Source organism: Bos taurus, chromosome 16 (assembly GCF_002263795.3).
Source record: "Bos taurus isolate L1 Dominette 01449 registration number 42190680 breed Hereford chromosome 16, ARS-UCD2.0, whole genome shotgun sequence".
NCBI classification, from domain to species: Eukaryota; Metazoa; Chordata; class Mammalia; order Artiodactyla; family Bovidae; genus Bos; species Bos taurus.
In genome coordinates, this window is record NC_037343.1 from 60450975 (window position 1) to 60470948 (window position 19974).

At 43.5% G+C, this 19974-nt stretch overlaps 1 protein-coding gene across 8 annotated transcripts in view; it reads right to left on the minus strand.

Annotated features, from left to right (window-relative positions):
- Positions 1–3723: 3723 nt before the first annotated feature.
- ABL2 (ABL proto-oncogene 2, non-receptor tyrosine kinase) overlaps positions 3724–19974 on the minus strand; it is a 103824-nt gene continuing 87573 nt past the window's right edge. For 4 of the 8 annotated variants that reach the window (XM_024976182.2, XM_005217066.5, XM_005217069.5 and 1 more), the window contains 6 exons: positions 19300–19484; positions 17847–17999; positions 16884–16973; positions 14202–14375; positions 13425–13658; positions 3724–13115 (listed from right to left, as the gene is read on the minus strand). In XM_024976182.2, the coding sequence (XP_024831950.1) occupies positions 11935–13115; positions 13425–13658; positions 14202–14375; positions 16884–16973; positions 17847–17999; positions 19300–19484 (2017 nt within the window). In that variant the 3' untranslated portion in view covers positions 3724–11934. Of the gene's footprint in view, positions 13659–14201; positions 14376–16883; positions 16974–17846; positions 18000–19299; positions 19485–19974 lie in introns of all 8 variants that reach the window. The other 4 variants (XM_024976181.2, XM_010813333.4, XM_005217064.5 and 1 more) reach the window with 2 other exon arrangements.

Here is a 19974-nt window from a genome sequence, read left to right on the forward strand (position 1 = left end):
GCTTACCTTCTTACTGAGCCCTAGTAATCATGCTCCCGCGGCAAAATTCCATGCGCCATGTGGTACGGATGGGGACTGGTGGAGACGGGGTGTGTGCTGGCACCCAGAGCTGACAGGGGGGTCACCTGCTCTGCCAACTTACCTCCGTTTGCTGCGTGACCACATCAACTGAGCCGGGCTATTTCCGCCTCTTACTGAAGTAAGAGGCCTCCACAGCATCTTGCCCTTATATATGAAAACAGCACTCCTGTGCTCCCAGCTTTAAAGTCGTCCTTGAGGACCGAACGGCCACGTGTAGATGTGAGCACTGTGCCTCTAGATACACAGGAGGTACTCACCGTTTTGCCCCTTCCCTTGGCTCTCCCCTTCTACCACACTTCTGGAATCACACACGGCTCTGCTTTCGTGTCATCACCTCAGGTGGCCCTTTTATTTACAGTCCTACCCACCCTCTCACCTGTAGCCCGAGTAAAAGGAAAATGCTTCTGCTTCTCTCCCATTTAACAATTACATTAATTTACTCCAACAGCTGCCCCGCGGCTAGGAGCACCTAGCCCGAGCCACCTTAGATACCCCATCAATACACAACGCGTGAAAGGAGCTCGGTTTCGCACCACCCATGGGACAGAAGTAAACTTGGCCTAACTGCACAGTGAAATGGGGGGTCAGGCTTAGGTGCCTGTCTCAGTCTAGGGCATCTCGGGAACAGTCTGCAGCCCCCCAAGCCTGTAACATACCTGGATCTAAACTCTGTAGACACACACTTTAAAAGGCACGTTGTACAGCTTTAGGTCTCAGAGCCACGGAACAGCTGACTTGCTTTCAGCACAGGTCAGCCATATCTGATGTCATAAATACTGGGTCTGAACCTCATACCTCGGGACCAGCACGAGCAGCAGACTGCAGTAATTCCACACACTCCCCTGGAGCCAGAAACTGCTCAGCGGCTCAGCCACTTACCGCCCGCTGGTGAGACCACAGGAAAGCTGTTGATAACTTCAGATTAACCTTGGTAATGACTGTGCTTACCTCATAGGGCTGAGAATTAAATGAGTTAGTATTTATCAAGTACTCAGGACACAAAACTTTGGCACCATACTCAAAGCCCAGGAAGGGCCTTTCCCGCCGTTCTCTCAGACCCCTGGTTTGTTTCAGGTAATTTAACGTTTGCAAACACGTCATGTGCCACGCGTGCTGCCTCACCTCATGCAATTCTTAACACGGAGGATTAACCTACCTCATGTACGTGCCACGCGCACTGCCTCACCTCATGTAATTCTTAACACGGAGGATTAACCTACCTCATGTATGTGCCACGCGAGCTGCCTCACCTCACGTAATTCTTAACACGGAGGATTAACCTACCTCATGTACGTGCCACGCGTGCTGCCTCACCTCACGCAATTCTTAACACGGAGGATTAAACTACCTCATGTAATCCTTAACATTATGACTTAGGGATCAATGCAATCACCATTTAATGACAGAAAATTGGGGCTCTAAGAGGTTTAATTATCTTTAGAGAGCTCGTCAGTGGAGAAATGGGATTCAACTCAGGTAGTCCAATTCCAATGCTTTAATGACTTGTTTCTAAATGATTTTTTTTTTTTGCGAATGCCATAGCCTCGGGTTTGGAAAGTATTGCAAGCAATACAAAGAGGGAAAAGATAACAATGGGAGGTTCTCCTCAGAAAAATCTGAAACAAGAATTTCTAAACTAAAAATGTGTGGGAGAAAAGGATTGACAGTGGAGGGTACAGAGGTGTATAAACTGATGTTTAACATGGTCGAGGAGGAAAATTTTTCCCCTTTCCCTTTCTAGAGTCTTTGGCTGGCCTAGTAACTAAGGTGACATAAGATTAAGAGGAGAAAAATAAAAGTTTAATAAAACGTACACATGGGAGAGACACAGGAAAACTCACTTTGAAATGGCAGAAGTTATCACCTTAAACACTATTTTCAGCTAAACACAATAGCAGATATTGGGTCCGGCGGGGCGCGGAGGTGCGGGCTGGCGGTCAGTTACGGACGGTTGCCAAGAAAAGCACTGTAAACCGATGTGAGGTGGTTCCGCAGATGTACTGATGAGTCACCACCTTCTCTGTTGTTGAGTTTCTAGAGATTTGATCCTCCTCTTCCAGGCACAGCAAGGGAGATAGCCTAACAAGTGGAGAGCTCCCTCACAAATGCAAATCTCTTACAAAAGGATAACTTTTACTCAGTTTTCAGAGCTTCACCTGTGTCTGCAATTTCTTATAACCAACTTAAAATAATCCTTATGCTAAAGCAGCGCATTTTGGGGTGCCAAATTCTGCTCCCCTACAACAGCCATTCTAATTGAACCTTATACACACATCACTTGAGTATATGCTACTCATCCTTCAGCAAAATGTCACTTCTATTAGAAATGAGCATTCTATTCATACTAAGTCAAATAGTGGAATCAAAATGTCATAAATTTCTTAGCTAGGCAGAAATTCTCAAGTTTTCTAAAATATACATACTATTTATATGTACAAAAAATTTTCTACTACACTTTATAAAGGCTTGAGAGAGAATATCAAAAAGAAAAGGAGAAACTGAAAAACAAATGAAATGGGAGCACTGAGTATGAAACAGAAAAAGTGAAACAAACCAGATAAAAGTACTAGATTTCTAATTTAAAAACACAGATATGCAACAAGCAACAAATGTTTACTGCACAGCACAGGAAACTATCGTTAATACCTTGTAATAACCCATAATGGAAAATAATCAAAAAATAGTATGTGTATATATATAGAACTGAATCTATATATACACATATATTGAATCAGGGCTTCCCCAGGGGCTCAGAGGTAAAGACTGTTTGCAGTGCAGGAGCCACAGAAGATGCGGGTTGGATCCCTGGATCAGGAAGATCCCCTGGAGGAGGGCATGGCGACCCACTCCAGTATCCTTGCCTAGAGAATCCCATGATGAGAGGAACATGGTGGGCTACAGTCCAGGGGGTCCCAAAAAGTGGGACATGACTGAGTACGCACACACACACAACTGAACCACCTTGCTGTGCACCTGAAACGCTGTAAGTCAACTACACTTCAATAAAATATATATATTAAAAATTGAAAACCAGAGGGATGGGATGGGGAGGGATGTGGGAGAGGGGGTTTGGGCTGGGGGACACATGTACACCCATGGCTGATTCATGTCAATGTATGGCAAAAACCACAATATTATAAAGTAATTAGCCTCCAATTAAATTAATAAAAATCAAATGTTACTTCTAAAAGCAATGAAATCACTCATTTCTTAAAAACTGAAGACCAAGTCAAAGAAAACTAGAATGTTCCCTGTGAGGTTCTATACTTACTCCATTAATGTGGCTTTGGCTCCAAACATTTTTAAACTTCATTTGGAGCTGTCCTCAGAATGAACTTTGAGAGAATGAAGTTTCATTTTACAGTCAGCTCATGTTGGATAGATGGATGGACAGACTCACACACATCACTCATCTTACGTATCAGCTGGGCTCCAGATGATCCTCTGGCCATTTCCAAACTAATCCATCAGAGGATGAGTAGCCACACTCATAAAGGACCACTCGAAAGAATGTTCAGGGGATGCTTGCTAAAATCAGCTTCTTTACCTTACAGATACCATTATATATATATATAAAGAAATTATGCTTAAATTACCTATCAATTAAAATTATGGGAGAAACACTCCAATCACAAGCCTATATTGACAATAAAATATTGCAACCTTTATTTAAAATAAAACACAAGTTGGCAAGCCTTGTGAGACAACAGGCAGACAGCATTCCCCTTTCAAGGGTCTCATTATTTACATCAAGTTTAACACTGTTAGCAGTTCACAGTCAGACAACAGGGTGAAAGTATTAAATTAGAAAAACGCAACACCTGAAAATATATTACAATAACAATTAAGAACAAATACCTGACAACACTGGTAGTGTGACCCATGATTGATGTGTTTTCAGTGAAATCCCACACTGCCTCACTGTGTCCCCTTAGCAACGCACCCAGGGGTAGGCCCTCCAGACCCGCTCCTCTGTGCACCCATCACACATACACCTGCAGAGCGTGACCTTTGGTATAAACATTAAACAAGTTTTAAAGAATCTGAATCATATGGTTTAAGGACAAAGTTCTATCAACCACCATGAAATGTTCAAACTTATTTTTGCCAAGCGAGCACAACACTGGAGTTTCTCCACTGATAGTCACTACAGAATTAAGATTGCAAAGAAAGGAAAGTGTGGGGTCTACCCAGGGGACAGGGCTCTGAGCATGCAGAGAGAGCTCAGCCAGCCTGTTCACAGCACACACACTAACCAGGGCACAGCTTCCAGTCACCACAGGGAAATCCGAGTAGCTCCTCCCACTCCCTTCCTTCTTAGCACGACAACAGTGTATGTACATAATGTGGAATCGCGTGTACCCTCTGCGCAGATCTGAAATATGGTGGTGTCCAAACATATGCCCTAAAGAACGGTAAGATGAGTACCTCATGGGTCCTTCCAGCTGCTGAATACTAACTTCTCTGAATGATAGTCTAATCAAGGTGACTTCTCAAAGTCTCAGCAAATGTCCTTCATGATGGAGTTCCAAGAGTGATCACAGTGAAAACCGGTTTGTCAAAACAGAGGAAGGCTGGTTATCGGGCCCTCATCTATTGGAAACATCTGTCTCGTGGCATTCTTGCCACTCATAACACATGGCACGCTACTTCTGAATTGTACAGAACAGTATTTGGATTCTCCACCAATAACTTCTGAATCGAGAATAAATTTGTTTGGCCTACCTATGTTATTACTGTGTTAGAAATGCTGAAAATTATCTTTTGATGTGAAAACTTTACTAGCCAGTAGTCCCATTCTCCAATTTAGAGTTTATAGTGCTTAATTACATGATTCAAAATGCCTATCCTGAGGCTTAGAGGCAAATCTAAGCAAGCTCCAACCAGACAAACTATGCATTTCCTTTCTAAAAGCCTGCTGGCATTTCACAATCTACCTCCCCCATGTCCTGAAGAGTTATTGAGAATTCGCGGAGACCTCAAGCCCTGTGTGTATAATAGCTCAGCAGCTTGAATGACATGAAGAATCCGGAAACTTGCTGCTTTGAGTATAATGATGAACAGAGAATCTCACAGAACAGACACAGACAGTGTGTGTTGGGGAGTCGGGGTAGGGGGGGAGCAAGGGGTGCTCCACGGCCCTTCAACATAAAAGGTGACATCCTTTCCCACAGATGGGCTGCAGGTTTGAAGATCTAAGCACACGTCACCTGTGACCGCGGGCTGAGGTCACAGGCCCTGCTGCTGTGTTCAGGTCACAGAGCAATGGGGAAGGGAAAGGATGTAAATTTTCTAGGAGAGGTCAACTGTTTCAAATTTGTAATAGTGCACTTGGAGGGTGGAAAGGGCCCAATTGAGAGCGTCTTCCCCCAGCTCACCAAGCAGGTGGAGAAACATGCAGCGTCTACCTAGCTAGCAGCCCATGTGGAGAGAACAGCCCACCGACTGTGGCTCTGAGCCACCGCCACCAGAAAGTTCGTTTCCCCCAGTTTTAGTTCAATAACCATGCAACATCAACCTGGCTGACAAACCCTTTCCTCTGCAAAACACACGAAGCCTGGAATCAAGATGCCCCACACTGGCCTCCTCACCTGGAGAAAAACACTGATGATCACCTGGGTGATCACAGGATGGAGTCTTCCCTAACTTCCGAGGGAGATGTGGGTCTAGGATGTGGAGTCAGAAGGAAAGGAAATCTCTTGCACCTTTGTTCTCTCAAGACAGAACACACACAGCTCAGGCAGGTGGTGTGAAAAGCAGCAGCCCCAGGGCAGAGACTGTCTTCTGGGACTCTGCAGTAAGGTCACAGAAGATAGGCTGGGGCCACTGGGGCTCAGATGCTCGGGTGCAGGGCTCCGCCCCTTCCACAGCCCCGAGAGCCTGCCCACCTGCTCCCCCAAGTCACAGGGAGGGCAGATGGCAGTGAACTTCTGGCTGTCACGGAGCTGCAACAAAGCAGGTAACGGTAATTGTCACTCCAGGCAACAATGCTGGCTTGCCAAAGAAAAGCCAGCCTTTACTTTTAAAAGTCTGGTAGCTGGAAAAACTGGAACTCCCTCCAAAGAATATAAATTCCCCACTGTTAAAAGAGTGGGACAAGCTTCCGAACCAGCCCAAGGCCTCTCCTCCCTGACTGGTGAGCTCTGGCTAGTAGAGATGTCCCTGGGCGGTCACATGGAAGGAACAGGCAACCCCAGAGCTGCCTTTCCCTATTTCTCGCCTGTTCCCACACGTCCCCAACTGAAGCAGGAGGTTACCAAAGAACTGAGCTACTGGCTTGACAGAAGCTGAGACAGAGATACAGACAGCTCAAGTCTATTAATACATAAGAAGAAATTTATGTCCAGAGACACTTACCTAAAGATGACTGGTCGTAACAGATGCTTGGGACACAGAGATGGCCCCTAAACCCAGGTAGAATGAGTTAATGCAAGCAAGATGATGAAACCCAAAAATCATCAAGAATAAAAACGCAGACAACCCTGTCAGCTCAGCGTAAATGCATCGGGGGTTGAATGCAGAGCCTGATGCTAACAGTGACATCAGGAGCAAAAATGGAAGGAAGTAGGAGAGGCAGGAAAGCAGTGAGCTACAACTCAGAACTGGCCACCAATCCAACTTCCTCTTGAGTATCTTTATAATTTAAGAGGTGAGTTACGTTCCGCTACTCCTTTAGGAGACAAGACAAAAAAAAAAAAAGGATGGTAAATGTCAAGCTCATCTATAATTGGTAGGAAATCCTAGAAAAGTAATTCCCAAAGTGCACTGGTTCTACAGCCATCCCCCCGCCCCCCCAAAAACAACAAAACTCTACAGGACACAGGTTAAAAAAGACACTGTCAACGTGAACAGGTAACGAGTCTGCTCCCACCATCTGTATTTAGGACACGAAATGGCTGAGCATGTGGTGGACAAATGTTCAGGGGTGAGAGCGCTTCACTCTTCTTGAGTCAAGGTCCCTGGAAGAGCTTCTTTGTTCTGGAGTGAGTACATGTTACTGAAGTTTTATAATTAAGCCAGGAAGTTGGTCCCTAGTTTTGGGAAGTTATTCGGCACTGAGTTACCATTTTAGCAAAACAGTTACTACACCTGCACGTACTCATTTAGCAGTTTCATACTTATAAATGTGATGAATCACAGAGCTGATTGTTTATATCTCTATTTTCGGGTCCCTTGCACACAAAACTTGTAAGTCAATCATCATTTAAACAGACATTTAGTGTCTAAATTACAGACATCTATGTAGACGTTATAGATGTCTATGTCTAAATAGACGTTAATAATACTTTATAGTTATATTACTCTTTCTCAAAGTGCTTTCATACATTATGTCAATTATTAAAATGATACGAAACAATAAAGTTTTTTGTTTTTAATTTAAGAAAAAGGAATGTAGGACTAGGGTTTTGTTTTGTTTTTTAAGTTGCTACTTCTTCATTACAAAGTGCAGATTGCTGTGTTGCTAAGGTCTGTCCAAAAGAATGACCCCATATAATTTTTTAAATTACTGAGTTCTACTGAACGCCTGCTTTGCTAGTGTAGCCATTACTTAACATTCAAGTCCCTTAAGGTCAGAGAGTGCCAGGAACGTGTGCTTTAGAAAGTATGCAGCACTGTGCAGACGGATTGTCCGAGTCACTTTTTTTGCAGTGTCTCACAAGGCAACAGGAACGGTGGCAAGACCCCACAATGAGAAAGTGAATTAAGAACCACACTCTGGCCTTGGCTCTGCCACTAAGTAACTGCTCTGAGCTCATGGGCAAGTAACTTCAACATCCTCTCCTGCCATTTCTTAAGCTGTGAAGAAAAAAGCTGGAGTGTTGCTACTGCTCACAGTGCTGGAGAGATTCTTGGAAAACACACTGGTTGAGACCTGGCCCCACAGGGAATTCCACAGGGTGAGGCCAATGAATCAGGATTTTTGTTGTTGTTTTTTTTTTTAAACTCCAGGAAATTTTGTTGCACATCCTTGGCAAAAGCTCATTGGATTCAGTGTTAATAACAGTAGTAGTTAACATTTGTGGAGTACTCATTACATGCCAGACACTCAAGCTAAGTATCTTACACACATTATCTCATTTAATCCTTACAACAACCCTGAGGTAGTTACTATTAGTATCCCTGTTTTCCAATGAAGAAACTAAGGCCGAGGAAGGTTAAGTGTGACTTGCCTTCTAGACTGGCTTTAGAGTCTGAACTCTTAATCACTTATCTAAACTGTATCCTTAAAGCCCAAAAGCTTTAAAAGCCTTAAAGCATGACTTTGTTAAATAAATATGGGTGGTGCCTTAACAAAGTCAGCATTTTATTAACTGGGCACTATTTTACCAGTCAACTTTCAGCTGAAGTGTACAAAAATTCTAACTTAAACCCCATAATTCAGCTAAAAAAGGGTCTGCTGCTGCTAAGTCGCTTCAGTCGTGTCCGACTCTGTGCGACCCCATAGACGGCAGCCCACCAGGCTCCCCCGTTCCTGGGATTCTCCAGGCGAGAACACTGGAGTGGGTTGCCATTTCCTCCTCCAATGCATGGAAGTGAAAAGTGAGAGTGAAGTCGCTCAGTCGTGTCCGACTCTTAGCGACCCCATGGACTGCAGCCCACCAGGCTCCGCCGTCCATGGGATTTTCCAGGCAAGAGTCCTGGAGTGGGGTGCCACTGGGTCTAGTGGAGACCTAATAACCTCAGTGTATAGAGGTCTCCTGGAAAAACACTGAATAAATTTCTCAGGACCAATTTTTTTTAAGGCTGTATCTCTGAAAGTCACAATGGACATCTGTAGGAAAATATACACATTTTAATTGTACATAAAGCCTTTTAAGAAAATACTTCATGTAAAGCACAAACAAGATGTATTTTACACAACACTGCATTGTAAGTTAGTAAATCTAAACTGAAATCATATTATCTGTACATGAGAAGATTCATCTGTGGTAACCCCAAAGGGATGCATACAAATAACCACTTTAGAAAGTTTTCAACACCTTGTAGAAGGGCTTTTGCTCCTGCTGTCTGCTTTGTTTTTAAACTAGACAGAATTAAACTACATTTTTAGTTCCTAAAAGTAATTTTCTCTGCTTTGAATTCAAATGTTTAAATTTATATATGGTTAATTTTTTAAAAATCTGGTCCCTTTCAAGTAGAAAAAGGAAAAAAACCTAAGTTACATTTTTATAGTAAGTTGACAGTGTCTCTTTAACCCGAACCCTGAGCCCTCAACTCCTGCAGTTACAGTTAAAGCATCATGTGGATGGAGTGTGCTGCAACAGTCAATGCTACTCTTGACAGTGTTGAGAAAAAAAAAGAAAGAAAATCCATTCATGGACATACTGAGCACCTACTATGAATGAGACAGAGCCAGGTGCTACCCCTGAGTAAGACCCAGCCCTCACCCTCAAAGACTGCTCTTCGGTGAGAAAACCAGGGAGCTTAAATACACTCAGTAGTGTTCCTCCAAGGCTTAATTTCAGAGCTTTCAAGAAAAGACCCCTTGCTTTAAAAAAGAAAGAAAGAAAATCCCCTGAAAAATGATTCTAATCCCTCAACTTGCATCCACAATGACAGGGATAAACTTAAAAAGCAGCATAATAATATTCTAAAGTTTTAGCTCTCCCTGCCCCACCCTTAAAAGGCTAATTGCTAAAACAATTTCAAGTTTATGGAAGTATATGATGAAGGAGAGTGGCAAAGAAGAAGGTGGCCGGAGGATTGTTGGTTTTCAAATCCAAGTTAAAGGGAACTCTTCTAAACATTACAAAGAGATGAGCCAGATCTCTGGTTACCTGTGTTCCACCAACAAGTAACAGAGGGATCACCCAACCCCTGAAAGGAATGCCCAATACGGTCTCCTCCCTGCTTTTTTCTTCTTTTTGCCTGGGACTCCTCTGGAACACCCACAGAAAGAATCAATTCCTTTCTTTCTAATGAAAACTAAAATTTCTTCTTGGTCAAAGATGCCAAACTCTGTCTAAAACCATTTTTCCCCTTAGCCTGATTAGTATAATCTCAGCAGTTTTAAATTTCATCACCAAGCAAAGATGATGAAAAAGGAGAATGAAAAATGTGTATTCATACATAACAATACTGCACTCAAGAGCTTTCCAGAGAGGCTCTCAAAGGGATAACTATACACTTATTTGCAAAACACCCTTGAGAACATGTATCATTACCTCCATTTAATAGATTAAGAGAAGGGGCGACGGGGCTGACAGTGGATCAATGACAAAGCCAGGAAGAAAACTCACTGTCCATCAGTGTTGAATTCCTATCTTCCTAAGTTTATATTCCTTTGGGAGAAAAAAAATGAGTTTTTAAAAAATACTGCATTCTCTTTGGAGGCAGGAATGGAGGGGGCAGAAAGTTTTAAAAAGAGAATGAAGTGGTCACTGGACTTAGACCTGGTATCAAGAGTATTAATAACATCTAATCAATTAGATTTGGTTCTAAATTCAGAAGTGATCCTAATTAACTTCTGTAACAATAACTGAATAGGGAAGGAAAAGGAACCATTAGGTTTCCAGGATCTTATCGGCGTCCCCTGAAAATGACCTGCTCCTTCAATTATGCATTTTTAAATAGAGGTGAAATGAAAAAATAAATATCAAAGAGTATTTCCAGTATGATCTTTACAAACAAGCACAACAACTGGCAGGGGGAGTCAGTGAAAGAAGAAAAGCATGTGACAATAACTTAGGGTGATTCATTTGAAATCCACACAGAGTGAGAGAATGCTTCTCCCGACTCCCTACCTGGATTGGGTCTAAGGTGATGAGGGAGAGGAAAGGTACAGAGAAAGAGTCATTAGGACCAAGCCAGCTTTTCCCCTCAGTCACAGGCTCCTCGGCTGAATGCTGGGTTTCAAGAAGACACCCTTTTCCCTGGCACTTTAGTTGATAAAGAAACATACATAGCTGCTCAAGTCCTTGGCCAGTATGTCAGTATGCAGGGACTCTCCTGAGAGTCCTGTCCAGGACCATTATTTTCAATAGTGTTCAATGCTGGTTAATGCCCTGAATGCTGCCAGGACCGAGGAAGACAGCCTGCCCAGCAAGGGGCAGAAGAAACCCCCAGAGACCCTCTATGCCTATGGATCACAGATAGGCACCAATGAGCACAAAGCCCATCCTCATCCATTATGAAATCATACACTAGCCTGGGAGAAGTGGCTTCTGCTAGGCAGTATACAATGTAGGAGGAGGTTTCAATCTCCCTGAACACACATCCTAGCGTTCTTTACCTCTGGCACCAACTAACACACCAACAGACAGGCGTGTACAGATAGGGCCATGTTTCCCAGTTTTGCATCCAGCCATCTGATCTGCAGCTCTTACTGCAGCCGTGACCTTGTGGGTTCAAGGCTTCCAACAGCCTTGAACAAAACCTCTTGGCATGTCCCCACCCACTCACTGAGATCAGTACCACTAGTACCTACTGGGGCCCCTAGTCAATCCCTTCTGTGTGGTGCAAAGTGAGAGCCACAGCCACCCCGCTGTCTGGGCACAGGCCCTGCAGCCTCGCTGGACAGCCCTGTTTGGCCAGCTCACATCACTCCAGGTAAGGACGGGCTGGGCTCGGTCCTTCGTAGCTCGACAGGCATGTCCCTGATGCTTCAGTGCAGCTTCTGATTTGGCCCACGACTGCCCTGCCCCCCATCTATTTTCCCTCTCTCCTATGGATTTTGCTTTTTGTTATTTTTGAGATGAACCTGTAAACGTGAGAACTCAGAGATCTGAGGTACTTCACAGAAACACACTCAAGTATCAGTCTTCCATTTTCTGAAACGAGAACACAAGTAAAACAAGTCCCTTTCCCTCTCCCCTCAGAAATGTGTGCATGTTCCCACTTGGCTTCCAGTGGCTACCTCTGCACCACATCACTGATTTCCTGTACACATGACAGTAAGTTGTTAAGGACAGGGTTTGCCCCGGGCACGCCAGCGGCTGCAGAAGACACCTGCAGCTCCTGCAGGCTGAGTTCCAGTTTGCTCACAGCCTCTCGGAAGGCAAATTTGTTGCGAGTTTGAGGGATGCAGTCCACGTAGCCTGAGCAGTAGTCGAGCAGCTGGTGGCCAGTGTCCACCAGCTGGCTGTTGGGCACAGGTTCCGTGATGGCACTGGACAGTAGGTCGGCACATTCCAGCAGGGCCTCCTTGCTGATTTTGTCGGCTGAGATTTTCTCGGCCGCCTGTTTGGTTTTTCTCAGAGCCACTTTAGTACCTGCTGTGCCATTGGCCATTTTGGCTGGCGAGCCGGAAGATGTGGGCAGAGGCACTTGAGGTGGAGGCATCACAGGCCTCCCAGCTTTCCCACTGGTGGGCACCGCCCCTGGAGCCGCCTTTTTCCCTCCCTCCTGTGTTTCTGACTTGGGCTGGACTGCAGTCGGGGCGGCTGGCTCTTCCGTGGAGTCTGAGCACACGGACGGATGCTGCAGTAGTCTCATCACTGGTGGTGGGGGCGGGGCACACTTTGGTTTTACCCGGCGGGGTCGGTCCTTGTCTCCAGAGGAAGTGACCTGATGCTCTGATAAGAGCTTGAATTTATTCCCCTGAGAGTCTGTGCCAATGAGCTGCACGTCAGCTGGAGTGTGCTTCAGAGTGGGTGAGATAAGGACGGGCACTTTGTGGTTATGAGTGGTTGGGAGGACCGCGGCAGTCTTGGCTGGAGAAGCCCAGCCGGTCTGCTCGCCATCCTCTGGGACTCCAGCCATGCCAAGTCGTGCCCCACCATTCCTCTCCTTGCTCTTGGGGGCAGCTGCCACTCCAGCCACCCCCAACCCTGGAGAATCCTTCTCTGTAGTGGCTGGATCCCCAGAGGGGGTTCTGAGAGGAAGAGCGGTGCCTCCTCTGGGCAGAAGTTTGGCTTTTGGTCTCTCCCTGGTCGGAGCGGCACCTTCCTCTGATTTTTTTGGAAGCGTGTCATTGGCCCTGTCCACATTCTCTTCTGGCTGAGAAGAGGTGGACACTGTCCTTTCCAGCTGGAGTTTGGACCTCTGGCAGTTCCTGGGAAGGGTCATTGCCATCCTATCCTGCTCTGGAAGCCCTGAGGACACGGAAGATGTAGAGTTTGACCTTGGAAAAGGCTTGGATGTGTCATCACTGGCTGTGGGTTTACCTGCTCGTAAGCCCAGCGTCTTTTTGATTAAGCGTGGTGTAAAGAAGCCTGTGATGCCAGACCACCCGCCCCCAGCAGCACCGCTGCCCCCACCCCCGCCACCGTCGTCATTACAGAGGTTCCTCTGTGCAAAGCTACCCCCATAGCACTTGGGTGGCACCAGACTCGCTTCTTGCTGGGCAGGAGTGAGAGAGAACCCTTCAGCATGCTGCAGAGAAGCAACAGATGAGAAGTTACCCGTCAGTTCGTATTTCTTGTGGGGCTGGTTCTCCATTTCTCGGAAGGAGCTGCTGCGTTTGGGGGGTGTGGGAGCGTTTCTCTTTTTCATAAAGGAGCTGAAGAAGCCTCCCTTCCTATCTCTGGTGAAGCATGTCTCTTTGGCATCTTCCAAGAGGCTGCTGGGTGACTTGTCTCTCTGCTTTCGAGGCAGTGCTGGGGACCCACTGGGGGCCTGTGCACTTCTAATGAACCCTGATTTAAAAAAAATAATAACAGCCAATCAGTATTGTGAAAAGTAAGTGACTCGCCTGAGTGAAGACAGTGAAGAGTGTTGTTGGCATCTATTAAGAGTCAAGTGTTAGCAGGACACTCGGAGGAAACTAATAAATACACTATCATGTCACACTGCTGTTCCAAATGTGATGTGAGATATAAATACAAAGAAATAAACCTGCTGGTTTTTACCTCAACATCCATCTTTTCTCTAGCAACTACAGCACAACCTGGCTTCACCTATCAGACTCAGAAAGAAATTTTTGCCAGAACCATAAGGAGTGCAACTATTTGAGAATCAAGAGTTTAGGAAATGGAGTGGGAGGCAGAGTTGTGTGCCGAATGGACAGATCACGACTACTAACACTGGCAATGCAGAGCCGTGGACTAGAGTGGTAAATAAAACAGATGCCCACCACCCTTTGCCTTGAGGAAGACGGGCAGGAAAGTGGAAATAAAAGCTTCATAGCCCATGGCTCTTTAAACGAGGCAGTCTGCCTCTACCTTCCTAGGGACTCGTACCTGGTGCTGAACTGGAAGCAGAATCTTCTGTGGCATCTTGTGCCCCCTCGATGTTCTCCTTGTTCTCCCCCTGCTTCTTCAGCGTCCGGGTCTTGGAAGGAAGCAGAGGCAGTCGAGGCAGATATGGAACCACAGACGAGGCGGCGGCGGCCCTCCCAAGCTCCTCAGCAACCTCTGTGTGGAGGACAGGGCAATGAGAAAAAGAACAATTTCATGACAAAAGAGAAAAAAGGGAGTTTTCTCTTTTCAGAAAAGGCAGACAACTGAGAGGACCTGAAGAACGGAGTACTAAAACGTGTAAGTGGAGTCACAAAGTATGTACCCTTTGAGTGTGGGCTTACTTTTGCTCAGCATTCTAGCTGTAGATTCATCCATGTTACTGAATGTGGCAGGGGGTTTTCTTGTTGCTGTGTATTGTTCAAATATGTGAATACACCAAAATTCATTCATTCTCCTCTTGATGAATACTTGTTGTTTCCAGTTTGGGGCTATTATGAATATACTGCTAGAAACATCCTACGATGTGTCTTTGACTGCAACAATGGTATGCACGTCTGCTAGATACAGGAGCAGGACCGGCGGGTCACAGGGCCAAACTGCCTTCCCAAACTGGCTGTCCCAATCTCCATCCCCACTAACTTATAGGAAAGTTCTGGTTACTACGCATGCTTGCCAGAGTTTGATGTTTGTTTGTCTGATTTTAATTTTAGCGTTTCTGAGGTAGGTGTGTACTGGCCATTCATTGTTTTATTTTGTACTTCTCTGATAATGGGTGATTTCACATGCACACTGGTCAACTGGATATTCTTATTTACTAAATGCTTATTCAGAGGTTGAACAAAGCAAACAGCTATTTGCAGATATTTTATTTTCAGGTTGTGCCTTGCAAAAAAAAAGGAGGCTACATACATTTCATGCCAATGAAGCAAATGAGGCTCCTGAAAATGTGTTCACCCTATTAGTAAGCCTCAGCTGATTAAAAATGGCCATGGGATTCGTGGCTTTTAATAAGGCAAAGACTCACTTTGCTATCCATTCTTGAACAAAAATGAAGTATGGATCAGTCAAACTTTGGAATTTTGTAATTTACAACATTTTTGGTAATTATTTTCCAAAATTGATCCCCCACAAGCGTGGGTACATAGCACATAATTCAAGCCATGCCAATGAGATTCCAATGATATTCAGGATTTGACTCCACATGAACTAAAGGGTACAGAGAAAAGTGCTCTGATAGGGAGCTGCTTAATTTGGCCCAGAGGGTGAGCTGTGCCCTCCCTAACCTGTAGAAGTTCCATATATAGAAGGACGAGGATGGAAATACTTGTCATTAAACTCTGGTGGTGTACTTTTTCCTTTCTTCTTAGCAAAACACGATAAATCACTAAAGGAAGCAGAAAAAAAATCAACTTGCCTAATTTCTTCTTCAAACATTTTTTAACGTGAGTTTAAGTAGTGAGAGCTCTGTTCAATTATGAAGAAAAAGAAAAATTTGAAAAAATATGTATACAACTCTGGAACTACACAAAAATGTCTAATAGGCAATTAGACAGAATTGTGTTTTTAGCTCTCAAGGAATAGCCTATCCTTTTAATTTTATTTATTCAAGTATTTATTTAGTTTTGGCTGCGCTGGGTCTTTGCTGCTGCTCTCAGGCATTCTCCAATTGCGGTGAGTGGTGGCTACTCTCTGGTTGCAGTGTGGTGGCTCACTGTGGTGGCTTCTCTTATTGCAGAGTATGGGCTCTAGAGCACACAGACTTTAGTAGTTATGGCGCGTAGGCTCAGCTGCCCCGCAACATGTGGAACCTTCCCAGACTAGGGATCGAACTCATGTCCTATGCATTGGCAGGCAGATTCTCAACCACTTGACCACCTGGGAAGTCCAGTCTCTCTCTTCCTAAGAAGTTTATTTATTCTCTGACTGGGCATTTAATCTGTTCAGTATTTATTTTTACTTAGCCTCGCCAGGTCTTAGGTACAGCATGCAGGATCTCTGATCTTCAGTGAGACATGGGGGATCTTTTGTTACAGTGTGCAAATTCCTAGGTGGGGCATGACAGATCTGGTTTCCTGACCAGGGATCCAACCCGGGTCCCCTGCATCGGAGGCTCACAGTCTTAGCCACTGGACCAGCAGGGAAGTACCAACAAGTACGTTTACTGTTTGACTTTTGCATGGAAATTTAAAGAGACATTATACACAAAAGTAGGAAACTTCCTGTATGTGTCCATATACTTGTTTTTTACATAAGAAACAGATTCTCAGTGTTCATAGCTTAGCTTATTTAACATTCTTTTTCTAAACTCCTTTCTGTGTCAATATATTTAAGAATATCATTTTAACTACTCAATTATAGGGATGTAATAATTAACATACTGGATACTTAAATGTTCTTAATTTTTCAGTATTATAAACTACACTCTGATGTAACACCCTTACAGCTAAATCTTTGTTCATACTCTTTAAATATTTCAATATTAAAAATATGAGCTAGAGAGACAAAGATACATTTTAAAACAGCAAAAGAAAAAAAAGAAAAAAGAAAACAATAATAAAGGCCAAGAATTAATTCAATATCCTGAAATAGAGTCCCAAATCATAAGACACTATCATTTTTGGAATGTATCATCCCCAGCACCCAGAACTAGCCCCCACCAACAGTAAATCACCAGGTTCTCACCTTCAGAAATGCTAGAGTCGTGGAACATGGTTTCAAAAGCTTGATGTGTTTCTGCAAAAGAGGGCCTGTCGGCAGGGCTCCACTTCCAGCCTATGTAACCAAAAGAGAAGAGTAGTAAAAGCTTCTTGGCAGAAACTAAATATTCAGGGCCCACCTGAGGGTGAGCTCCATGCTCTGGGACATGTGCTAGCTAAAGCACAGTTACAGCAAGTCTGCAGTGACAGTGAGGCAGCTATTTCTTAGTCCCAGCCTGAGGTGCGATGAACCCACTTCCTAGGGCCAGTCCTTCTATGCAGTCTCAGCTCCTGTTCCCTCCACTAGAGGGATGCAGAGGGGGTGGGGAGATGGTTTAGAAAAGTTTTCTTCCATTGGAAAAATGAAAAGTAGTAAAACCTCTCTTCAAACTCACTCACTCACTCACAATTAGTTGTACACATTCCAAAACATAACAGTGTATCAGAAAAGGGGAGTTTGGAATTCACATTTGATGACAGCAGTAGGCAGTCAATGCTCAATGAGAAAATAATGAGACTCAAATACATGGTGGTTTAATTCACCACTCACCTCCCTACTTTTTCATCTTTAAGAAGTCAGATGCTCTTGTTTACACATCACAGAAGTCACTTTCATGCATTCTCCAGTCTTCAACACTCATTTTGCGTAGCTGAGAGCAACCCTCCCCAACCTAATCTCCAAATCCATTTTTTATTACCTTATTATACAGGCAAATCTTTTGGGAAACTGAGTGAGTACTTGGCCATGGACAATGATTCTTAGGATTCCAGTGTGACTCAGTAGTAGAGCATACAGTAGCCCAATTGGTTGATCAGTGACCAACTCTATGTCACAAGGTTGAATACAATCTTACAACATTGATAGGAAAAATGTTTTCAATTTTGTTATTAATCATCCAGAATTGCTCATTTAAACTACTTCAAAATTAAAATCTGCAAGAATACTCACATGCTCTCATAAGTTCATACACCTTAGGGGGACATCCTTCAGGCTGCTCCATTCGGTATCCTTTTTCCAGTAGATCATAGACCTGAGACAGGTCAATACCTGGATATGGTGACATTCCATATGTAGCAATTTCCCATAAGAGCACCCCAAAAGCTGCAGAAGGGATTGTAAAAAAAGAGCTTTTATGTTTCTTCTGATTTATTATTTATTTTATACCATTAGGTAACTTCTCTTTCAAATTTTCACAATGCTACAATATTAGTATACTCTTATAATTCTTAAAACATGACTTGTTCTTCAAAATATTTTCCACAGGAAAAGTTTAGGTATAATCTAAAGACAGTTTTCTTTAAATTTCCCAATTTTGGGGACTTCCCTGGAGGTCCAGTAGTTAAGACTCCATGCTTTCACAGCAGGTGAAAGCATTTCACAGGTTCAATCCCTAGTCAGGGAACTAAGGGCCACATAAGATGTGACCAGAATAAATACATAAATAAGTTTCCCAATTTTTATTTGGATTTCCTTTACAACGAGGGAGAATAAACCAGAGCCATATAAGAAGTTTGGGGTATAATCAAAACTATTCTTAAAGCAACTTACAATCTATTTAATGAGTTGCACAATTTTTAAGTCACTAATACTAAAGGAAGAATATAAAAATGGACACATTTGAAATCAAATAAAATTCACATGTGATGAAAGAATTTGCTTGATTCTGTCACAGGTTACTCTTGAGTTTGAGATTGCTGGTAAAACATGATCTAGAATTCTCGACTATTTCTACTGCCCAAAATCCAAACATCCTGACTCGTTCTGTCCCCCAAGTCACTACTAAATAATATTCTTTTTCAGGGCGGTAGAAACAAGATCAGTTACAAAGACAAATTCTAGATAAAACTTCACCATGCCTTCCTTGAAAAGATACATTTTAAAACAGCAAAAGAAAAAAAGAAAATAATAAAGGCCAAGAATTAATTCAATATCCTGAAATGGAGTCCCAAATCATAAGACACTATCATTTTGGGAATGTATCATCCCCAGCACCCAGAACTAGCCCCCACCAACAGTAAATCACCAGGTTCTCACCTTCAGAAATACTGTGTCACAGTGCTCTAGACACAAGCAATAAAGTCTAACGTGGAAAACAGGGAGCTTTATAGAGAGGATTGTTAGAACTTCAGTGCAATATAGTATCTAGACTGTGAGTGCTCCCAAGGTAGGAACTTTTTTTTTTTTTAACTTTATTCTTTACAGTTTCTTTCTACAGTAAGTACCCTGCAAATGCCCAGCAGATAGTATTTATTAATAATAAATGCTTGCTGAATAACTGAAGAAGGATGGGTGTAACAGCAGAGGATACTGATCATATACAAAAAAAGCAGCTCTAAAGAATTAAGCATTTAAAGTATAAAGAAAATGACGAGACACAGAAAAATGTCCTGTCCAACCTTACCCCAGACGTCAGATTTAATTGAGAAAGTATTGTAGGCAAGACTCTCTGGTGCTGTCCATTTAATAGGAAATTTGGCTCCAGCATGAGCAGTATAGGTGTCTCCGGTCATCAGTCTACTTAAGCCAAAATCAGCCACTTTCACCACATGGTTTTCTCCCACCAGGCAGTTACGAGCTGCAAGATCCCTGTGGGAAAGAAACCCCGCTGTGATTCTATTCAGATGGTTCTGGAAAATGGTCATGAATGCTCTAGTATCAGTTCTTTGTGCTGCAAGCAGAGTTTGATAAGTAAGTGCTGACAGGTATGGTAGTATTTCATGAAAATTGTAACATGGTAGAAAGCCACTAATTATATATCTCTTGCAGAATACTCACCAAGAGGCAGTTACATGATGCCACAATAAAGCAGGCTTCAGAAAACCAGTTCCCATTTATAAGTACACTGGGATAGGTTTCAGAGGTGGGTAACAGAGGTTTCAGTTTCTTTACTAAGGCAGAAAACTATTTTTAAAATCAAGCCACTAGATGGAGCAAAATGATCTTGGACTTAGTCCTGGGCAAAATAAAGAGCCTTCTGTTCTGAGAACAGCAAAGGCCCTGCATTAGTACTTTCATCAGAGGACACAGTAGGTTTCTAAGTTGGAAATGACATTACAATGGTCCTTGTGAAAGAGAA